Source organism: Lasioglossum baleicum, chromosome 12 (assembly GCF_051020765.1).
Source record: "Lasioglossum baleicum chromosome 12, iyLasBale1, whole genome shotgun sequence".
NCBI classification, from domain to species: Eukaryota; Metazoa; Arthropoda; class Insecta; order Hymenoptera; family Halictidae; genus Lasioglossum; species Lasioglossum baleicum.
The window spans coordinates 12,883,240-12,904,552 of record NC_134940.1 but is presented as its reverse complement, the minus strand read 5'-3'; the positions used below and the strand labels follow the sequence as shown (position 1 = coordinate 12,904,552).

General features: G+C 36.5%; 5 protein-coding genes across 10 annotated transcripts; 2 read left to right on the top strand and 3 right to left on the bottom strand.

The window, feature by feature from the left end:
• The first annotated feature begins 419 nt into the window (after positions 1-419).
• Positions 420-5,826, top strand: Tmep (Transmembrane endosomal protein). Of its 2 annotated transcripts, none has more exons than XM_076434281.1 (6): positions 420-872; positions 1,214-1,407; positions 2,058-2,652; positions 2,721-2,956; positions 3,031-3,115; positions 4,573-5,826. In XM_076434281.1, the coding sequence occupies exons 2-6, from the start codon at positions 1,222-1,224 to the stop codon at positions 4,746-4,748; spliced, it is 1,278 nt and encodes a 425-aa protein (XP_076290396.1). In that variant the 5' UTR covers positions 420-872; positions 1,214-1,221; the 3' UTR covers positions 4,749-5,826. The 2 variants fall into 2 exon arrangements, with proteins under 2 accessions (XP_076290396.1, XP_076290397.1); XM_076434282.1 differs by lacking the exon at positions 4,573-5,826 and adding an exon at positions 3,588-4,355.
• Positions 4,765-10,272, bottom strand: LOC143213903 (uncharacterized). Its single transcript, XM_076434244.1, has 3 exons — positions 9,614-10,272; positions 9,425-9,538; positions 4,765-9,354 (listed from the first exon to the last, which is right to left on the bottom strand). Exons 1-3 carry the CDS (start codon positions 9,728-9,730, stop codon positions 6,238-6,240), a joined length of 3,348 nt encoding a protein of 1,115 aa, XP_076290359.1. The 5' UTR covers positions 9,731-10,272; the 3' UTR covers positions 4,765-6,237.
• LOC143213909 (uncharacterized) lies at positions 10,252-13,788 on the top strand. Of its 2 annotated transcripts, XM_076434261.1 has the most exons (11): positions 10,254-10,592; positions 10,719-10,882; positions 10,971-11,365; positions 11,490-11,646; positions 11,759-11,995; positions 12,064-12,190; positions 12,271-12,655; positions 12,732-12,844; positions 12,915-13,082; positions 13,154-13,285; positions 13,368-13,788. In XM_076434261.1, the coding sequence occupies exons 1-11, from the start codon at positions 10,489-10,491 to the stop codon at positions 13,624-13,626; spliced, it is 2,241 nt and encodes a 746-aa protein (XP_076290376.1). In that variant the 5' UTR covers positions 10,254-10,488; the 3' UTR covers positions 13,627-13,788. The 2 variants fall into 2 exon arrangements, with proteins under 2 accessions (XP_076290378.1, XP_076290376.1); XM_076434263.1 differs by lacking the exon at positions 10,719-10,882 and having other exon boundaries at positions 10,252-10,592.
• Syx8 (syntaxin 8) lies at positions 13,731-16,820 on the bottom strand. The gene is made up of 6 exons (XM_076434288.1): positions 16,679-16,820; positions 15,027-15,154; positions 14,762-14,956; positions 14,427-14,680; positions 14,266-14,358; positions 13,731-14,185 (listed from the first exon to the last, which is right to left on the bottom strand). The coding sequence occupies exons 2-6, from the start codon at positions 15,059-15,061 to the stop codon at positions 14,025-14,027; spliced, it is 738 nt and encodes a 245-aa protein (XP_076290403.1). The 5' UTR covers positions 15,062-15,154; positions 16,679-16,820; the 3' UTR covers positions 13,731-14,024.
• LOC143213901 (uncharacterized) lies at positions 15,963-21,291 on the bottom strand. Of its 4 annotated transcripts, none has more exons than XM_076434236.1 (5): positions 21,020-21,291; positions 19,297-20,030; positions 18,792-19,199; positions 18,287-18,694; positions 15,963-18,189 (listed from the first exon to the last, which is right to left on the bottom strand). In XM_076434236.1, the coding sequence occupies exons 2-5, from the start codon at positions 19,958-19,960 to the stop codon at positions 16,226-16,228; spliced, it is 3,444 nt and encodes a 1,147-aa protein (XP_076290351.1). In that variant the 5' UTR covers positions 19,961-20,030; positions 21,020-21,291; the 3' UTR covers positions 15,963-16,225. The 4 variants fall into 4 exon arrangements, with proteins under 4 accessions (XP_076290351.1, XP_076290350.1, XP_076290349.1 ...); XM_076434235.1 differs by lacking the exon at positions 21,020-21,291 and adding an exon at positions 20,828-21,013; XM_076434234.1 differs by lacking the exon at positions 21,020-21,291 and adding an exon at positions 20,838-21,013.
• Between the last annotated feature and the right edge of the window lie 22 nt (positions 21,292-21,313).

The window sequence follows — 21,313 nt, the reverse complement described above, 5'->3', positions numbered from 1 at the left end:
AAAGTGAACGGGTGGAGTTCAACAGAATCAGTTCATGAAATTGTGTAGATTTGTTCAACATGAACACAGTTATCTACCATTTCAAATATCGCGCTCTTTCCAACGTTTCCAATTTTCTACATGCCGTATCTCCGTCCTCTTTCATCCCGAGGCCCAATGTAAAGGACAGAGACGTGAACTTACAGAAATGGCATCTCTGTCTGTAAGTATGTAGGTCAAAAATTTCGAGGTCGTGAGCATCATTATCGAAGGTCTGCGCAGAGTCGGATGCGCAATGGGTGTGGTGGGGGTAGAAAACGTGACGACAGAGAAATCGCGGAATACGACGTTGTCGAGGTATTGTGCATATTGTGGCAACGTAGCTGCGGTGAGCGCATGCGTCCATGATGTTAAAGAGAACCATAGGACCATAGGAGGGGATTTCGCCTGAAGGAGAAGGGAAAAAGAGATCGTCCGTGAGCGTGAAACAAAGAGAGAGCCAAGGGGAAGATTTACGGGTGCAACGGAGAAAAGTATATGGTGGTGGTGGTGAGACCAGTTATATTTTTATTGTCGACTGGCATATTTCGCGAAGCTGGTCTCGCAACGAATGCGTGTTTGACGTATCGTGGAACGAACGTAAAGAGATGCCTGAAAATGTCGGGTAAAAGTGAAACTCGGTGATCCAGGCTGGACGGAAGCAGACAGTGAAGGGAAGTGAATTCGGTGGAATTTATTCCGCGCGTTTATCTCTCGAGAAGGTCACGACCATTCGCGGAAACCGTTGCGTTGGTGGCTGGTTTTAATTGAAAGCGGGGAATCTCGGAGAAGCTCACGGATCGTGCACAGGTCAGCGCGTTACGGTGCGCTATACGAACAGAAAAAGAGAACGCGTAAGTACTACGAGAGTTACGTCGACCGAGGGAACGCGTGTATGCTGGAAATCTTGCGAAAAACATCGACGAATGGATTACGGGTGCGTCCACGAGACGAAATTTCGCGCACGGACCGAGTGTACCCGTTGTTATTGTTGTGCATATATTGATTTTCGACGAGCGACTCGTGTACCCGTTCGACGTTTCTTCTGTGTCACGGGAAAACACGTTAGACTCGGTTCGCACGGTTTTTCTCCCCTCCGTGACCGTCGTTAAAATGATTTCATAGGACGCCCTCGATTACTTTAACACCTAATTTGTTATTGTTTATCATATCGCAACCACTGACTTTTCCTTAGATCGAAATATGACTAGCACCATGGCAACAGAACCGTCTACTATCGTCAAGTTCCTGGTAGACGGAATGACAACTACCACTGTCACCACGTTCTCCAAGGAGGAAGAACCATCGCCGATATTCTTGCAGACTAAAGCTGCTCAAATTATCGCTGGCACGTCTGTTTGGTTCGCTCTGTTCATAACGTGTCAACAGGTACTTCAAAACAATACAGTGCATGTCAGAAATACACAACCCACCAATATTTCGATATCTTGACAGTTTACGAAAAAGTTTTGCCAATACGCTATTTTAGGTTAATCTATAATAAAGTTTAAATTAACGAAAAGAAAGCATCGTATTATTTTAATGCACGTGACAGAATTGGCGTGATAAAAACAATAAGGTACTAAATTTCAAGCGTTCCATCAGTATATCAATTTTTATCATTGCCATTATCTTGCCAGCACTGTTGTTATTTATTCTGAGGACCGACATCTTTAGATAGCAATTTCGTTATGTATTTTTAATTAAATGTATTAATTTTAATCAATTCATAGATCTGCCTTTTTCATGTGTCATTTTGTAATCCTCTTCGGTAATGAAAAGTGCAATTTGCTTATATGAAGAATTTATGATTAGACTGCAGATCTTTATGTAAAATAGAAATTTTCTAAATCAGTTGTAAAAAACAGAAATCATGTGAAAATGTATTTTTCCTTTTAACAATTTTAATAAGTCAAAAATAGTGCAATTATGTTTTGTCATAAATGTATCAAATCTGCAGTCTATTTATGGTACACTCTATACATGTGTACTCGATCGTGTTATAGAATAGACATATAATTGTTTTGGTGTTTTTGTAGATTTTCCAGCACCTGAGGTGGTATACCAATCCGACAGAACAGAGATGGATAGTGAGGATTCTGTTTATAGTCCCAATATACGCAACACACTCTTGGGTCTCTCTAGTATTTTTTAACAGTGAAAGTTATTACGTTTATTTCTTCACTGTACGAGACTGTTACGAAGCATTTGTTATATATAACTTTTTGTCTTTATGCTACGAGTACCTGGGAGGTGAAGGAAACATTATGTCCGAGATACGGGGCAAACCTATTCGTTCCAATTGCCTATATGGAACGTGTTGCCTAGTTGGAAAAACATACACTATTGGTTTTCTTAGATTTTGCAAGCAAGCCACCTTGCAATTTTGCTTGGTAAAACCGGTGATGGCATTTGTCATCATATTCCTACAAGCATTTGGACATTACAGGGATGGGGATTGGTCTCCAGATGGGGGCTATATTTATATAACTATAATTTACAATATCAGCGTGTCCCTTGCGCTTTACGGACTTTTCCTCTTCTACTTTGCTACAAGAGACCTGTTGACGCCGTTCGAACCTGTTTTAAAATTTTGTACCGTCAAGAGCGTTATCTTCCTCTCGTTCTGGCAAGGTAATATTCAGAATTCTCCGAGATTTTCTCAATGTCCCTCGATCGTGAACTAATTTGTATTCTTTTAGGAGTTTTGCTGGCTATTCTTGAGAAAGCCAATGTAATTTCGCCTATTACCTTAGGCCAGTCGACCAGTGCAGGCACAGTATCTGCTGGTTACCAAAACTTTTTGATTTGCATTGAAATGTTGTTCGCTGCTATAGCTTTGCGTTACGCGTTTCCTTACCAAGTATATTCGGCTGGTTGTGTGACAGATTCAAGAGGAAGAAGCGTAACAATGCAGAGTATTAGCAGCAGTTTAAAGGTATTAACGGTTCAATTAGTAGTTGTATTCAAAATCGAAAAGAACTAATTCATTTTAATACGATTCTTCCGCAGGAAACTATGAATCCAAAAGACATAATGACTGATGCCATTCACAATTTCCATCCACAGTATCAACAATACACCCAGTACAGTTCTGGTATGTATGATTAACTTTTTTTGCAAGATGTCTGTTTTAATGAATATTGCCTTTGAGATTCTTTTCAATACTTTATGTTTCTTAATCGGTATATTTTCATATAGCATGACGTAGCGAATGATAAAATCTAAAATCATCTATATTTCATTTTGTACATTTGTATTTTTTTTCTTTGAATTTCTTTATACTCCGCAAATATTGATTGAAGAGAGACAGGAAGATTGAATCTAACATTTAACAACTCTTACGAATGTTTCATCCGAATTTAAACGAAGTAAACGATTTCGAATATAGTTCACTGCTGATTACTATAGTCCTGATTTAAAAGATTGCCAATATTTACGAATTACGAGCAAAGTTGCGACGAGAGGCGACTGTATAAAAGAAAAGATTATTTCTACTGTAATATCAGTTTACACGTGCCAGTTAGGGATAAATTCTTTGAAGGCACTTCCTTTTTATTATTTTTCAGACGTTAATACCAACTTGCCGTATGAAAAACTATGAGAGTGCGAGGGATCAGTTTTTTAATTACAAGAAATTGGACGTCAGGCATTTATACAGTTTAAACGAAGATTGAAAAATTCTTAACGCTCTAACTATAGTTTCTTAAAACTAATATTACAGATTTACTTGATGTTTTAAGTTCGAATGAAGTTGCAGGGTGGGCAAAGAGTTCTCTGCTCAAATTATGATTTAAGGTTTATATTAAAAATCCTGTATACGTATATACTTATATGCATACACACACATATATATATAATACATATAATACATAAGCATACGATTCCTTCATTTTGCAATTAACGAAATCTACTGTACAATAGAAATTAAGCACTTAACCACAGGAGCACTTAGAGTACAGTGTAATTTCATAAGAAAATTTTGCTTTTTTTTTTAATAAACGCAGAAGACAAATAACAATGACGGCAGTATATCGCAATTAAATATCATTTTAAACGATAGACAAAGAGTAATCGAAGAACATAGTATTATCTTGTAATGCCTTGATTTGTATTTTGGAAAGATGATTGGCATGCGTACATGATCGGTCGTGTTTAATTTAGTATTATTCATTTAGTATTATATTTTTGATTCTGTTTTCTCCTCATTCTGCCAGAATTCGAAAATTCAACTTACCATTCTATTGCATATGCATGTTCGTTTGGTAGCATTGTGTTACGCGTACTTACGTTCATTGTAATGATGTTATGAGAATAAAAAATGATGTAGTATATCATGCAGTGTGTACACAAAAATTTTGTCCGATTGCATACGACAAAAAAAAAAAATAAAGACAAAAAGACATTGTGCATATAATCTCGTGCATTGATGCAGCCTAGAGAGACAGGATAAATTCACGCATGATTGTTTTGCTAATTCGCTGAGTGATCGATGTATCCATTAGTCACGGTTTTGCCGGCGATAATACATACGTGATGTAATGTAACAATCAGGAGCACCCAAAGGACAACGTGGTATGCGGATATCCAGCTTTGATCCAGACGATCCGCAGAATATGCCAATTCCGCCACCGCAAAGACGACACACTTCTCACCAACGTGTTGCGACTATCTCTCAAAATTATAACGAGAAAACCATGCTGTTGAGCAGCGACGATGAGTTCCAATAATTTTCACAGAGATGAGAAAAGAAGTAAAACGGAAAAAAGAAAGAGAAACGGAACTGAGAATCGCATTTACAACAGAGAAAAACTGAAAAACTAAATGCGACCGCGCCACACTCTCCTACGTTGGACTCTCGTGAAATTACAAAACTGTATCTGGTCTCGAGGAAACGCAACATACACCATTGAAAATTGATTGTACATCATTAGGTAGGAACTTAACTCGCTCACGAAAAACAAACAGCAGATAGATAAAAAAGAAAGAAACAAATTGTGCGTGATGTGAAGGGAAACGATTCCATCATGCTGTAATAGTTCCATAATCCATGTTAATATATGTATTACGTTACATCATGTAAACATAGCATAGAAGATATTTATTTTAATATGCTGAACATATTTAAAAGGCAGTCTTACCTATAGAGGTGGCTCTATTATAATAATACAACTATTCTTTGTTTCACGGAACGGTTTACGTTTCTTAAAGGGGGAGGATTGTACAGTACTTAATATCTGAATACTCACAAATATGTTGTCGCATTATTTACCGTAGTTAATTGATATTTTTACACTCTGATCTAACATCGCGTATACGTTTTTACATCGATATTCCCAGTCTGAACGGAGATCAATGTAATTTCGCCGACGGAGAACACTAATTTCATTGGGATATACATTGGGAAAGATACTTATGATTCTTGCACGCGTCCGAGGAAAAAAAAAAAATATATATATATACATAAATATATATCTGAGCCACAAAAATCTTTGCGTCCTAGATTAAAGAATTAATGAGTGTATATATCGTTACAATAGAATGTATTTAATAATGCAAAAATTAAAGATTTTTTCTTCAATGTATTTATTTTATTCGAATATATATATAAGTATTTGATGTTCGATGTTCTATGCTTTATCTCTTCTGTTGAACGGTCTCCAAGGAACGAGAATCAGGTTCGATCTTAATTCAACTTTATTTTCTGTACAATAGAAATATTTCTGTATACATAAATTATATATTTGTGGAACGAATATATTATTCTGTTCCATGAGATAACAATAAAGTTCATTTGTTAAAAGTAAATCGCTATACTTTGTACTATTAATTATTAGCATCTTACAATATTCCGACTCTCTCTTATTAGTAAAAACACATAGTAAAAGACATAACAACGAATTCAATCAGAGTTTGCGAATCAATTCAACAAAAGATCAAGTCTCATATTATTCTACAAAAAAGCGTTATCTATCATTACATGTTAAATCCATCGAATTGGTACAACTATCAGTGAAAAAATAACTTAGTATTATATCAACAGCCTTTCTTTTGGCGGAAAAAAAAAATATATATATATATATACTTGTATGTATATGTATACATATATCGATACACTCGTCGATATATATATATATATATACATATCAAAATTTCTTGTCGCAATACAATAATACAGAAAATTACAAATTATTTGATATACTCGTGGTTTTGTTTCTTTTACCAACCAACCCAGTACGTATTTGTATTTGTTACAATTTTCTTCCAGCCGTGCCACGGTGATTCTAAATCTTGTTCCAATGACACTCTGGGATCGTCGGACGATTCTCTTTCTTTATGATCGTTGCTAGAACCACAACCCTCCGTTTTCAACGGTTTGCGTTTGGCGCACAATAAATTGTTATCCTCGTCTTCAATATCCTGATATTGTAACTCATCGTCCATGTACACCACAATATCATTCTCCTCGTTGGTGTATTTATTGTACTTCTCGGCAACATTTTGTCTCAATACTTTGCTGCTAAACGTTCCCGAGGTGCCTCCTTTACTTTGATTAGCGTCGCTCTTCGTGCCTTCATTAGGTATCGGTTTAAACCCTATCGACCTGAGTCGAGCAATCTTCAAGTCGCTATCTAAAGCGTTAACAGGTACAAATGCGGACACTCGTTTCATCGAGACTTTATTCTGTTCCCTTATCTTCAAAATATTGTTACTCGTCGACGTATTGCACACAGGTTGTACACATTTATACCTTCTCTTCTCGTTATCTGATCTGGCGGCTTCGCACGTTTCAGATTTCACATCTTTGCTTTCGCCGTATTCTATCTTGATAAAAGTGTACTGCTCGTTGCGATTACACTTCTGGCCGAAGTCGTACAACTTCAGGTTCCTCATCAACGGTTCCTTGATAAGCGAACACTGGGTAACCGCGTCCGTTTTACAGGGTTTGGAAACTTCGTCCGCCGCTTCTTCGGATTTGGCGGTTTTTAGTTTCGTAGAAATCGGTTGCATCAATTTTCTTTTCCGGCTGATGACCATGGATGTTTCACTAGTCTTTGTGATCTTTGATTTCTTGTTGTCGCCTCTTACGGTGATATTATTATTATTTACAATCTTATCGTCGACGTCGCGTTTAGTTAGTTTTCCAGGTACAGTAAGATTCTTGTGTATCCTATTCTCTTTCAACGCCTCGGATTTTTTAATACCAACCGCCGGCTTATCCCTAATGCGTTTACAGTTTCCGATTTTGATCAGTTTGCCGCGAGTTTTGAAAGTAGTCTGCTGCCCGGATATCTCGGGATTAATTTGACATTTGTTTAACGTACAGATCCCACCACCGAATCGTTCGCACGAGTGCTTCGAGTAGGTGTTGTTGATGCACCGTAGCCGTCTGTTCCGCGGACCACGTATTTTCGGACCAATTTTCGCGTCTATTAATAAATTCGCAATCTCTCGTCTCTGTTTCTTGTTTATGTGCTTCTTCATCGACGACTTGATCGCTTTTACCGTTCTCAAACGCGTCCTCATCTCGTTTCTGGTTCCTATGTTCTTCTTCGTACTCTTAGACGACTCCTGCAGACAATTAATCTTCTTCTGTTTCGCGTTTTTACTTTTCACATGCTTGCTGTGACCATTCGAAGGCAAAGTGTCCTCCTCCTCCACTTCCGGTGTATTCGAACCGTTACACGCGTTAAAACCCATTACACTTTGCTCTAAAATGTTCGAAGATTGCACAGACCTCTTCTGCAATTCTCCGTTCATCATCTTTCTAGATAATCTTCTGTGTCGCCTGAACTTGTAATACCTTGGTGCGGGTAAATCGTCCGAACTATTCTTCTTTGTCTTCGTTTCTTCCGTAACATCTTTCTGTGTTCTGATTTTGCTCTTGCTCTCGGGTTGAACTATCGACAAGTCGCGCGTTTTCAATGCCACAGACTGTTCCGATGTTAATCCTATCATGTTACCCATGAGCAGTTTTGATAAAGGATGACACTTGTTGTTGATCAAGTGCAGAATTTTATCCGGCGTCAATGTGTCCAAGGAGTCGAGCGATTTCAACTCCTGCGACTCTTCCAGTGCAACTATGCCTGTTGCATTGTCATCCCCGTAAAAAGAATTTGTCAAATTTAATACATCACTGAGCGCATCGGACGAATTGATCTCTTGTACCTCTTTCGAATCATTCGTCGCGTCTTCGTACGTCTCGCCCACGTTGCTCTCACGTATATAACAAGAATTTAAATTTACGTTCGTGGAACTACAGCACATTGCTGTGCTCGAATCTTTAGTTAACTTTACTTTCAGCGTATCCGACTTTACCGTACTAGACGAAATATAATCTACACGCTCATGAAATTCATTCGCTCCAATCGTTTGCACCTTTCCATCTAAACTTCTGTTCTTATCCTTACTAGATAAACTTACAGTTTCCGCTTGTGGATTAGCTCTGGGTAGATTAAGCGGTTGAACAGTTCTACAAAACGACGGTAAAGTATTCCTCTTGACGTCATGTTGCGTATTATGCGACGAATCGTAAAGCCCAGTACGTATCGAAATGTTTGTGTTGTGAGCTTTGGATCCTTGCATAGTCATATGGGTTAACGACTTGTTCTCGGACATGACGGACGTACTAGCTGCATTAAATGTACAATCCCCATTCCCTTTCTTAAACACGTGTCGAGTTACTATTGCGCTTTCAGAAGCACCTCGTTCCTTCTCGTCGAACTTTTTGCTCACGAAATTCGGGGACTGCAAAGATCCGCTTGCCCTGTCGTGTTTCCCCTTTTGTGCCTGTTCAGAACTGTGCAAGTATTTTTTAAACTCATACAGGCTCGAAGAAGAGCTCTCACAGTTGTTTTGAAGAGATACAGTTGTCGGAGTAGACTGCTTGATGCTCCAGGGTGGTGGATCTTGATTAGTTAAACGTAACAAAGCGAATTTGTAATATTTCGTAGCATCCGAATCCATGCCGATCCAAACGTTTGCCACGATATACAGACCGTCGTATCTATAACCAGTTTTCGGAGCAAATTCGTTGAACAGATTGTAACTCCTGATTAATCTTACTGGTATTTGACTCTCATAGTTTTTAATCAACGGATCTGCGTCAGACTTCTCGTCGAAATACCTCTGACCCGTTAGAGTGAGAAAATCACCAAGATCAATATCTTCATTGGAGTTAATGCTCGAAGTGCAAAACGAGGTGACTCCGAACGGTCCGATTTGGGCATTTTTTTCGAAAGGATCGTGAACACGGTCTCTGGAACAGTCCATGCGGATACCCCACCAAGAGCTAGGTGGAAACTCTGGGATCGGTCCGTACGTGTAATTCATAACCTAAGAAGAAAGAAGAAGATAGAATTGGTTCGCGCAAAAATAAAAACAAAACAATTAGATTAGATCTTACGTGTTTGTTACTCCAAGAAGTTGCTTGTATGTCTTCTTTGAATACTTTTAGTTGACAGTTAGAATTAAGTTTGATAAACAATTTTTCCAGATCTTCCTTGGATTTCGCGTCCATCTAAAAAATTGATTGTAGATTTATAGTTTTTCGTTTTTTCACATTTGTACAACACTCAAAAGATACAACACTCACTTGATGCCTGCGGCAAGACCCATGTAGCATTCTCTCATTCTCTTGTACAGTGTTCGCACAAAGGACCAATGAACTATTATTGTTCCTCGCCATTTTATAATAGAATTTTATTTGCATAATAGGCAATAAGCATAGGCACTAACATTACACACATAAACAGTAAATCATAATATGTTTTCTGCTTATGTGGTGCAGCCAAAATCTTGAAGGCACGTCGATTACTCCGATTGGGAACACCTGCATACCCTCCCTTCAATTATTCTACACTGTTTTTAAAGTTCGAACAGATCCACGTGTTCCAACTTGTTTCGGAACCGATATTTTTTCCTCATTATCGTGCGTAAATTAGACACGGGATGAGTTGCTTCAAAAACAAATATGGCGTACTTTTATTTTGTCTCGTGTGTCCGCTACAATGCATCGATCACGTACAATCACGTATTACGTCGTGCATTTCAAACGAGTGTCGTCGTTCCTCAATCGTTCATTTTTCCCATTGTTTTTGTTACAATGTAGAACGAACAGTAAAATAGTTGAACCACGAACGATGAGATATGATACAAAATATTTCAGATCAAATCTATACTTTGGAGCGCATCGTGGTACCGCTATACCTCGTCTGTGTGGTGGTGGTACGGTGGTACTATTTGCACGAGCAAATCATTCGAGGGGAATAACGTGAGAATTTCTCCCACCTAGATACCACAGAATGTACATGTTCATATAGCTCTGTGACTCTATATTGCACGGTATAATTCATGACGAACTGACGAAGTAATCGTGTGGAGTGGACCTGAGTGGACCCAAGTGGACCAGAGTGGACACCACACGGACAGTTGCCCGGAAAATGCAACTTGTAAATCCGTAGAGGCACAATGTTTTTAAAAAATGCAAGGATAATCTCGTTCTACGGGAAAAGGGCTATATTGTCTAGCAGTTCTTCCTTGAAAATTCCAAAACGCAATAGTTATTTAGTACTGTACGTATTGTCACGAGTATCTCTTAAAATAGGGGTTATTTCGTAGAACCTGTCCATTAGTCCAAAATTATATCTTATCCCAGTACTTCGAATACATAAAAACAATTCCTTCGTGTTCGAATGTAGCGTTCCAGAAATCGGAGATGATTTGCCAGGGAAAGATCCCTTGTTGAAAGAAGATAAAAATCCGGAGTTCAATACCATCACCGTAGAGAAATGTATAGCCGCTATCGGCAAACAATCGTTAGATTTCGAGAATGAAGTGAAAACCTTAGGGGAGGATCTACAAAGTAATTTTATTCGAATATTTTCTGCCACCTTTTGACGTACATTACATTGTAACAGCTCGTGTTGCATAATAAACAAATTTTCTTTCAGACGAGGCGAATGTAACTGTAGAGAGCCTATTCAAAAATGTGTTGGATCCTATAGAACAATTATACGCGTCCCTGTATATTACATGGGGCATTGCGAAAATATTGTATCTCGGTAACCAAAGTGTAATGCCCACACAATGTTATATAGGTATTCACGAACGTGCTAAGAGAGCTTTAGCTAGTCGAAATGTAAACATACCAATTTATGAGGCATGCCAAAGCATCATGTACGATAAAGATATTAAGTTGAGCTCCCAGCAAAGAATGGTTCTGAAGAAGATCTTATTAGAAGCTAAGCTAAATGGGTTAGATCTGGGCAGCAGAGACAGAGAAATACACTCAGAGTTAACATACGCGCTACTCAGAAAGTGTAAGGAATATTCACAAAAGTTACAGGTTGGTAAATGCTACAGTGTCCGAAAACATTTACAAACATTTGAAATTGTAGGCAGTGTTTTTATGTTGAGTGCCATAACGTATTAAAGTAACATAGTACAAATACTGATGTGCTCTTTTGTAGGTGGCAACCAGTCAGTATAAATTTGTAATAAAAGATGCTTCAACTGTGAAAGATTTTCCAGAAGAGCTTCTAAAGTCTATGGTAACGGATGAAACGCAATACACTGTTGGTCCTTGGACCGTAACATTAAATCCTGCTATTATGAAACCATTCATGGGTATAGTGATACAATAAATATATTTTCAATATTTTAGTGAAAGAGAGATTTTCCAATTATCTCTTTGCTAAACTAACATTTTTAACTATGTTTATTGTTGCACGCTAACTAGAATATTGTCCTGACCATTCATTGAGATGGAAAGTTTGGGAAGCAGATGTTATCAAAGCATCAGTATTGCAAGACAGAATGGTACAAACTAGTACTCTGCTGGAAGAGATTCGATACCAAAGGAAGAGACGGGCACAATTACTAGGATATAAAACATATGTCGATTTAAGTATGGAAACCAAAATGGCTGGAAATGTAGAGAATGTTTATCATACGTTAGACACTTTACTGGAAACAGGTAAAATTTTCGTGGTCGTCAATGGAAAGTGATAAAAGAACAATGTTCGAATCTTTCTTTGCATACAGCTCGTCGTGCCCAAGAAATCGAACTCAAGGAATTAACTGCATTTGCGAAAGAAAAAGCTTGCGAAAGATCGCTTCAACATTGGGACATACCATTCTGGAGCAAGAAACTACAACTTAGCCGACAAAAGTAATTAAGAAGTGAGCTTTATCTATGCACAATGGAAAATCTTGAAATGTAATATTGTTTCATGGTCATTCAATTTATAGGTTCAAAGAAGAAGATTTTAAACAATATTTTCCACTGCCGAAAGTATTATCTGGTACATTTGAATTCATTGAAAGGTTATTCGGTATAAAGATTGTCGAAGCCAAAAAACCGGACGTTTGGCATAACGATGTCCGATTTTTCGATGTCTACGATTTAAACGAATCGAGTACCACACCCATAGGAAGCTTTTATTTAGATCCTTATGTAAGAGACGACGGTAAAGTGAGGATATCGCATGATTCTGGTTACATGGTGCCCCTGAAAAATAAAAGCAAAGCAAGTGGAACGAAACCATTGGTTGCTTTGATATTTAATTTCCAATCGCCATTCGGGGAAAGGCCTTCTTTATTGTCATTTAAAGATGTTAAAACTCTTTTCCAAAAGGTAACTTTTTTCTTTATAAAAACGATCACCGCTTTCTCTGGCACCTTCGTTTGTAACTTTAAATGTTGTTGTCTAGTTTGGACACATGATGCAACATATATGCACAAAAGTGGATTATTCCGACATATCTGGACATGCGAATGTAGAATGGGACGCAGCATTTATCTCTGACTATTTCTTTGAAAATTGGTACATTGCAATTTACTCGACTCATTTCTAACGCTGTTCTATACATGTAACATTATGATTATCATCGCAGGTTGTACGAACCATTGATCTTGCAACAAATCTCCTCTCACAATGATACGGGAGAACCATTATCGGCAGAGATGATTAAAATGTTGAAAAGTTCAAAATCGCATTTAGCAGGATACAATTTATGTAAAGAACTGTATTTATCGCGATTCGATTTGGAGTTGCATTCTAGGTAAGATCTACCGAGACAATAGTAAATGGTAATATAGGTAATATATTGAATTATTATTCTTTTATTTTTAGCGACGAATTTTGGAACGACATAATGAATCGCATTTGGAGCAAACACTTTGTTTTACCACAACACAAAGTGGATTGTCATATCTGTTCGTTCGAGACTATTTTTAGCGGAGATTTCGCAGCTGCTTATTACAGGTGAGACAGAGGAAGCGTGGAAAGAATGCATAGCTTTGTAAAAAGTTTCAAAATCTTGAGATCATAATAATTTTTGTTACAGCACTATTTGGTCGCAAATGGTTGCTGCCGATTTATTCAATGCTTTCGAAGAGAAATCATCGAAAAATTTAACGGATGAAACAATACAAGAACTCGGTAGCAGATACCGTGCAACGTTTATGGCCTTAGGAGGAAGTCAACCAACGAGCGAGGTTTTCCGAAAATTCAGAGGCAGGGATCCTAATCCAAAAGCACTTTTGATAAATATGGGATTTGATGTTGAAGCTAGTATGTTAGAATCTAACGCGAAAAAGCAATAACAGAATATATATCTTAAAGATATAACAGTGTAAGAAACTTAGTTTTCTTTTTTGTATAATAAATCAGGAAATGTAATTTATATAAATGCGAATATTGTAAAAGCTTTATCTTTCATTGTTCAAGTTTATTTAATTATAACATAATATACAACTTTCTATGTTTACAGTGTTCAGTTACTTACAATAATTCTTTCCGGTACATTGTATCTTAAATAGAAGTAATGTTTCTAAACTAGTAAATATTTGAAAGAATAAAATCTTCTTTAATTGTAAAAGATTTTTACACGTATTTACAAAATGTTTATCGTTCACATGCTTAAAAGTATGTACAGTTAAAATGCACGGTGAAGTCTACATACAATGGAATTTCTTCAATTTAAAATTACGCTTATCTTCGTTTAAACTAGTGACACGACGATAATAGTAACAAACAGAAGAATTATTACTATCCAATAGCCACACGTACGATCCTTGGTACTGATACGTTGTACTTGTTGCGTTTTGTTAATTAATGATTCATCGGTTGCGTCCATATGATCAGCTAAATTGTCGATTATTTCTGCATAAGAAAATAAATTGTTAAGCAAATTTTCTCGTGTCTTCTTGTTTACAGTAAGAACGAATATCGATGTACTTCACCATTTTGATAATCTACTTCGTTAACAATGTTTTGACCAATCTCCTTTTGCCTTGCAATGACTTTACATAATTCTTCTAATCCCTTGTCTTGTTCTAGAAAAATATTAACATGATATTTCAATGGAAATGAATATAAGAGAATATAGGTATCACAGCTGTACCTAGTAGAATTCTGTCCTGTTCGAGTCTCAGGTCAGTAACTGTTCCTCCTATGTCTATGAGCTTCTCGTCGTCGTCGTCAGCTGCCCAAGAAGTTGTGCCACCATCCGCAAATGCTGATGATGTTGGCGCAAACAAGTTGGTGCGGGAATTCATATAACTGTCTGTACGAGCATGGTACAGTTTCTGCAATTGTATGTCTTTACTCTGTAGTAATTCTATCTGACGTGTTCTCCGTTCTGCTTCTTCAAGAGTTCTTTTTAGTATGTTTTAAGGAAAACATTTATGCAAGACAACAACCACAGAAATGTGTGTCAGGCATGGGAGAAAAGGATACATAGTTTTTGATCTTAACGCATCATCCACTTTACTTCTAAGCCGTTGAACATCTAAGCTATACTTTTTCAGACGGAGTCGCACAGTAGAAGAATAATGCCCGTACGCTTTCGAAGCCTTTGGAAATTTATTACGGGCCGTAAGTTGTTCCATGATGCTTCTAAATAGCTCCTCGCAGGCATCGTACTCTGTTAACCTGTTCACAAATAAGATATTGATGAAAAAATTCTGGTAAAATTAATTATTGCATGAATCATAATTTTTACCAGGGGTCAGTTTCTTCGGAAAAAAACGGTATCATTTTCGAGGAATTATCACGCACTCTTTTGACTGGGGATTGTATCGGTACTATTTACATTAACATTCGACGATAACACATCGGTAGTATAGACCTCTAAAATTACATAAATATATTGAAACATTCCATAATCCTAAATATTTCGTGACAGGCTCTTATAAATCCAATATTCGGTGTAAATAACGTCAAAAAGACAGGTTGTCACTTTAGTGTGAAGTACTCCGAGATGATTTGTATACAACTATCTAAACATCGTAATTCGGCGAAATTCTTTATTCTTCGATCGAAGTTATTTTACTTGCATATAGGTATAACTGGGTATAACCATATATGTAATTGCAAATGCATTCATAAATGAAAAGGAAATGTAAATACAGGCACGACTTCCAATAAACGATTTATCGTAAAGAATATACAATAAGCGCTCCTTATCGTCCATCCACTTAGGATACGCTCGAGAGTAGACGAAGCTATTTCGTTTTTGCTCTTATTGGCTAGCGATTTGTCTTGACACACGCTTTTATACGACATAAAAAAATATATAGCATTGCATATAAAAAATTGGCAATATTGGCATATGTCAATTTGTTGCGTATAAAAAACAGTACTATTTTTTCCTCTATCATTTTTTTCTAATATTTACTCTCTGCTATTTACAAAAAAAATGCTGTTCGTTGGTAAGCGCATCACTTGAGAACGGCTGGACCGATTTGGCTAATTTTCTTTTTTAATGTTCGTAATAGTCCGAATAAGGTTATAGGGTAAGAAAAATTGGAAGTTGCCCGGAAAAATGGAAAAACATTAGTTTATTCCAGTTGATTCACTTCTATTCCAATTTATTTCGTTACGTGCGCAAATGTCGTCAAAACAAAAAATGTAGTGTATGATAAAGCATTGCAATAAAGGAAATGGTGAGGTCACAGCAAACCAATCGAAAAAAAGCATTTCTGAAAACGAAAATTAAAAAAAAAATTTATTCAAATTTGAACATTTGACGCAGCGTTTCTTCGGGAAGGTTTATGAGTGCACTAAATTTGTTCATTTTTCCTTAACTTGACACGTATACTTTTAAATTACTAAAACTACTACTTAATATTGAAAGTAACTCATTCTGCTATTCTTCCTTAACTTGAACGTAATGTACTTGAGATATACTTGAGGTAATCACTACATCGTTATTATAGTATTAGGATTACCGATGCTAAGAGGTTTACAAGCATCCGTCAAAATTCTTAAGTCTTCGTCACTCAGGTAACTAAATATTTTTTCAGTACAGTCATATGGTAACTCAGGAAAGTTGTTAAAAAGAAAATAGAAAATTTTATTGCCTTGTTCAAGTAATTCTATTCTTTTCATACCCTTTCTGAAATTACTTTCTATCATACTAGCGTATATTGGAAATTTTGTTTTATAGTCGTCTGATTTTAAAACCTGCACTATATTTTCATTCCTCATATATATTGCTAATGAGCTTGTACCTTTTGCCAAGATATCATAAAATGAAATGTTAGGATTATTAATCTTTTCACTCTTCATGCTTGCTATTTCTTCCTCACATTTATCATGAAAATGATCTATTTCATCCCTTCTACGCAGTAATCGTAAATTTACTTCACTTACATATAAATTTGCGGTTTTCATTTTAACTATGTGGCGTTTAAGAGCTCTAGCAGTTCCATCACCCGAATGGACAAAACCATCAGAATCGTAAGAAGAATCATCATCAGAATAGTAAGAATAATCATCATCAGAGCTATCGCTAAGTTCACTATAAAACGACAGTTCAGCTATAACATTACTAAGAGATGTATAATTGTCTTTATTTGTAATATTAATATCAGGGCCATACTCCAGAAGAGTGACAACAACTTCTACAAGTCCTTCTGCAGAAGCGAGGTAAAGTGCTGTTCTGCCATAGTCATCTCTAGAGTCAATATTAGCACCAAATTTCAAGAGAATCTCGACAATTTTTGAATAACCTCTTTTAGCAGCAATATGAAGAGGTGTTACATCCGTATTAGTTCTCGAATCATATTCTGCACCATATTTTAGCAAGATTTCCACAACTCTTGTATGCCCTTCTTGAGTAGCAATATGCAGTGCAGTTATTCGATCTTTTTGCATATCATTGACGTTGGCCCCTTTGTTTAAAAGCATTTTGATAATTAGCTCATTTCCTATCTGAGCAGAAAGATGAAGTGTTGTTACTCCATTTTTAGTTTTAGCATTAACATTAGCCCCCTTACTTAGCAGCAATGCAACAATTTCTTCCTTATTTATATTTCCTTTTCGAATATTAGGCTCTTCATCCATATCGAATCCAAAAAAATCTCCATGTTTACTTACAGCAAAATGTAAGGCTGTTCTTCCATATTTATCACTAGCGTTAATATCAGCATCATATTGCAAAAGAGCTTCAACGATTTCTATGCATTCCTTCTTAACAGCAGTATTCAATAGTTCAGGACTATCTTTTATATCAGCTCTATTACTTAAAAGTAGCTTGGTAATTTTTAAATCGGCATTTTCAATAGCATAAAATATTGGAGTTTTTCCAGTTTTATTTTGAGCATTTATATCAGCTTCATAGCTTATCAACAATTTAGCTACTTCTTCCTGTTTGTTTTTGGCTGCACTATGTAAAGGTGTAAAACCTTTTTCAAATGTTGAATTGTATAACGTATTAACATCAGCACCATACTTTAATAGGTCTTCAATAATTTTTAAATATCCTTTTTCAACAGCAGCATGCAATAACTTAGGATTATTTGCATCTTTTGGGTTAACATTAAGGCCATATTCTAGAAGAGCCTCAACAATCTTTTTATTCTTTTTTTCACAGTTGTAAACTGCGATTTTAAGAGATTTTCTGTTACTTCGATTATTAATATCAGGACAATACTTTAAAACATCCTTAACAATTGTTAAATATCCATTTTCAACAGCGAGGTGTAGTATGGTTTTGCCATCTTTATCCTGATTATCAACTTTAGCTCCATGTTGTAAGAGCAGTTTTACAACTGTTTTACATCCTGTTGTGGTAGCAATATGAAGTGGCGTTAAATTATCCTTTGTGCTAGCATTAACATCAGCACCTCTATTCAAGAATAATTTCACAGCTTCTTCATTACCTAGTTCAGAAGCAAAATGTAGTGGTGTATATCCTTCCTCCAATGTTAAAGAATGAGTACAAGCACCATGGTTTAGAAGATCTTTGGCAATACGTACCTTCCTCAGCAGCAATATGAAGAGGGGTTATACTATCTTTCCCTTTAACATCAACATTAGCACCTCTACTTAAAAGCAACGTGATAACTTCTTTACTACCTTCTTGAACAGCAAAGTGCAGTGGTGTATAACCTTTTCTCAATATTGAAGTACAAACGCAATTAACATAAGCTCCATAGTTTAAAAGATGCTCAACAATCGTTAAACATCCTTTTTCAACAGCGAGGTGCAGTATGGTTTTGCCATCTTTATCCTGATTATCAACTTTAGCTCCATGTTGTAAGAGCAGTTTTACAACTGTTTCACATCCTGTTGTGGTAGCAATATGAAGTGGCGTTAAATTATCCTTTGTGCTAGCATTAATATCAGCACCTCTATTCAAGAATAATTTCACAGCTTCTTCATTACCTAGTTCAGAAGCAAAATGTAGTGGTGTATATCCTTCCTCCAATGTTAAAGAATGAGTACAAGCACCATGGTTTAGAAGATCTTTGGCAATACGTACCTTCCTTAGCAGCAATATGAAGAGGGGTTATACTATCTTCCCCTTTAACATTAACATTAGCACCTCTACTTAAAAGTAACGTGATAACTTCTTTACTACTTTTTTGAACAGCAAAGTGCAGTGGTGTATAACCTTTTCTCAATGTTGAAGTACTCACACAATCAACATAAGCTCCATAGTTTAAAAGATGCTCAACAATCGTTAAACATCCTTTTTCAACAGCGAGGTGCAGTATGGTTTTGCCATCTTTATCCTGATTATCAACTTTAGCTCCATGTTGTAAGAGCAGTTTTACAACTGTTTCACATCCTGTTGTGGTAGCAATATGAAGTGGCGTTAAATTATCCTTTGTGCTAGCATTAATATCAGCACCTCTATTCAAGAATAATTTCACAGCTTCTTCATTACCTAGTTCAGAAGCAAAATGTAGTGGTGTATATCCTTCCTCCAATGTTAAAGAATGAGTACAAGCACCATGGTTTAGAAGATCTTTGGCAATACGTACCTTCCTCAGCAGCAATATGAAGAGGGGTTATACTATCTTTCCCTTTAACATCAACATTAGCACCTCTACTTAAAAGCAACGTGATAACTTCTTTACTACCTTCTTGAACAGCAAAGTGCAGTGGTGTATAACCTTTTCTCAATATTGAAGTACAAACGCAATTAACATAAGCTCCATAGTTTAAAAGATGCTCAACAATTTGTAAACATCCTATCTTAGCTGCAATATGAAGTAGACATGTACCATCATTGTCTCTGGCATTAACATCAACTCTATGCTTTAAAAGTAATTCAGTAACTTCTATTTTCTTATTTTCAATTGCATTGTGAAGTGGAGTTCTATTGTATTGATTTTTAGCATCAATATTAGCACCTTTATCTAGAATCATCTTAACAATTTCTATGTCACCATTTATAACAGCAAGATGAAGAGGAGTATTAGAACACTTTTTACTTTTGCTGTTAACTTTAGAACCGCTTGTTAAAAGTAGTTTAGCAACTGCTGTATGTTTATTCTTAACAGCATCACAAAGTAAAACATATCCTTCTGACCATGATTGTGAGTAAAACAGCCCAAAAGAATTGATTAACTCCCTTGCTTTTTCTAGTCTTCCTTTACGAACCGCAGAAATTAAACTGTAGTTTACATCCTGATTACGTAGCATGACTAGGTAACCTTGCTAGGTAAACCTAGCTTCACCAGCTGTGCAGAAAAACGTCGCAGCGACCCGGAATCTGGAACCATCAGGAACACTGATATATATACCAAAGAGGATTAGATAGAGGCGAAGGTCCCATAAGAGCATGTGCACTGGAGCAAAAATATCACTATTTCCATTCGCCAATTGGCGACAGAGAAGCAGATATGTTTCTCGCAGGAAAGACACTGACACAGGATATGAAACAGCTTGATTTTTCAATCACGCAGTGCTGCATTTAGCGAAGAAGCAATATTTTTTTATGCTCTTTGTGTTGAAATGTTCTCTGCATTATTGCGAGGTCCCATACAGAGCCCTTTTTTGCAATTTGGCTCTTGGAACTTTGTAAACAACAAAAGTGTACGTTTTTATAGAAGAAATATTTTTCTGTATACTTTTTCCAAAAAAGGGCACTGTACGCTCACCCGCAATAATACAGAGAGTATTTCAACACAAAGAGTATTTGAAAAAAGCGTACAGAAAAAAATTTCTTTCAACATCTATACTTCAAAATGTTCTGTATTTACATGCCAGAATATGTCGCAGAACGAAACGTATTAAATATAATAATATTTTTGATTTTATGTAACAGAACAGAATGACGAAAGGAAAATACTTAAATAAAGCTGAAAAGGCAATAATATCTTCTTTTAAAAAAGGGGGGAATTGAATCGAAAGATTGCCAAAGAAATGAAACGTTCCGAGTCAATAGTACGAAATTTTTTGAAACGTGGTGAAGATTACGGCAAAAAACGTGCTACAAAAGGAAATACAAAAATCACAAAACGAGAAAAAAGTAATATAATAAGTGAAGCGGCAAAAAAAGAATATTACAATTATATACCAAAATACCAATAACGTCCAGACGTGTGCAACAAATTTTGCACAATGCACCATGCACCGAATGTTGTTTTCAGAAAACAGACGAGAAAGCCAATGATAAGGGGGAACCACGGTGTACAGTGTATTACTATTTATAATCTGGTACATATCTTGACTTTCAAATTTGCAATGTATACAACGTACCGTACAACTGGTGCAGTGCTTCGATTGAGCTGGATTGAGCCCAACTTTTCTCGCGTATGCGCGGCGATTTCAGCCTCAGTAACGTGAGCTTCTCGATAAAATGCGATTCCTTGAGCACCCCGCAGAACTTTAAAAAATTTATATGATTTGATTCTAAAGAATGAGGGTGTATTTGTGTATATTTTGTAATTCGTAGGACACGTCCTGGAGTCTTTTTGTGCGGTAAGATTATTTCGGTACATTCCCGCCAATATAACTGCCTCAGGGCTCTGGCCGCTCTGCTACCCAATAGTA

Coding starts and splice junctions, on each gene's coding strand:
- LOC143213903 (XM_076434244.1), bottom strand. CDS start 9,730: ATGCAAATAAAATTCTATTATAAAATGGCGAGGAACAATAATAGTTCA. Junction 9,539..9,613: donor GGTCTTGCCGCAGGCATCAA/GTGAGTGTTGTA, acceptor TCAATTTTTTAG/ATGGACGCGAAATCCAAGGA. Junction 9,355..9,424: donor CTTCTTGGAGTAACAAACAC/GTAAGATCTAAT, acceptor CTTTCTTCTTAG/GTTATGAATTACACGTACGG.
- LOC143213901 (XM_076434236.1), bottom strand. CDS start 19,960: ATGCTACGTAATCAGGATGTAAACTACAGTTTAATTTCTGCGGTTCGT. Junction 18,695..18,791: donor TCATATTGCTGCTAAGGAAG/GTACGTATTGCC, acceptor CTTCTGAACTAG/GTAATGAAGAAGCTGTGAAA. Junction 18,190..18,286: donor TCATATTGCTGCTGAGGAAG/GTACGTATTGCC, acceptor CTTCTGAACTAG/GTAATGAAGAAGCTGTGAAA.
- Tmep (XM_076434281.1), top strand. CDS start 1,222: ATGACTAGCACCATGGCAACAGAACCGTCTACTATCGTCAAGTTCCTG. Junction 1,408..2,057: donor TGTTCATAACGTGTCAACAG/GTACTTCAAAAC, acceptor GTGTTTTTGTAG/ATTTTCCAGCACCTGAGGTG. Junction 2,653..2,720: donor CTTCCTCTCGTTCTGGCAAG/GTAATATTCAGA, acceptor GTATTCTTTTAG/GAGTTTTGCTGGCTATTCTT.
- Syx8 (XM_076434288.1), bottom strand. CDS start 15,061: ATGATACCGTTTTTTTCCGAAGAAACTGACCCCTG. Junction 14,681..14,761: donor GCGTTAAGATCAAAAACTAT/GTATCCTTTTCT, acceptor CATACTAAAAAG/AACTCTTGAAGAAGCAGAAC. Junction 14,359..14,426: donor ACAGGACAGAATTCTACTAG/GTACAGCTGTGA, acceptor ATATTTTTCTAG/AACAAGACAAGGGATTAGAA.
- LOC143213909 (XM_076434261.1), top strand. CDS start 10,489: ATGTTTTTAAAAAATGCAAGGATAATCTCGTTCTACGGGAAAAGGGCT. Junction 10,883..10,970: donor CTTAGGGGAGGATCTACAAA/GTAATTTTATTC, acceptor ATTTTCTTTCAG/ACGAGGCGAATGTAACTGTA. Junction 11,996..12,063: donor AGACACTTTACTGGAAACAG/GTAAAATTTTCG, acceptor CTTTGCATACAG/CTCGTCGTGCCCAAGAAATC.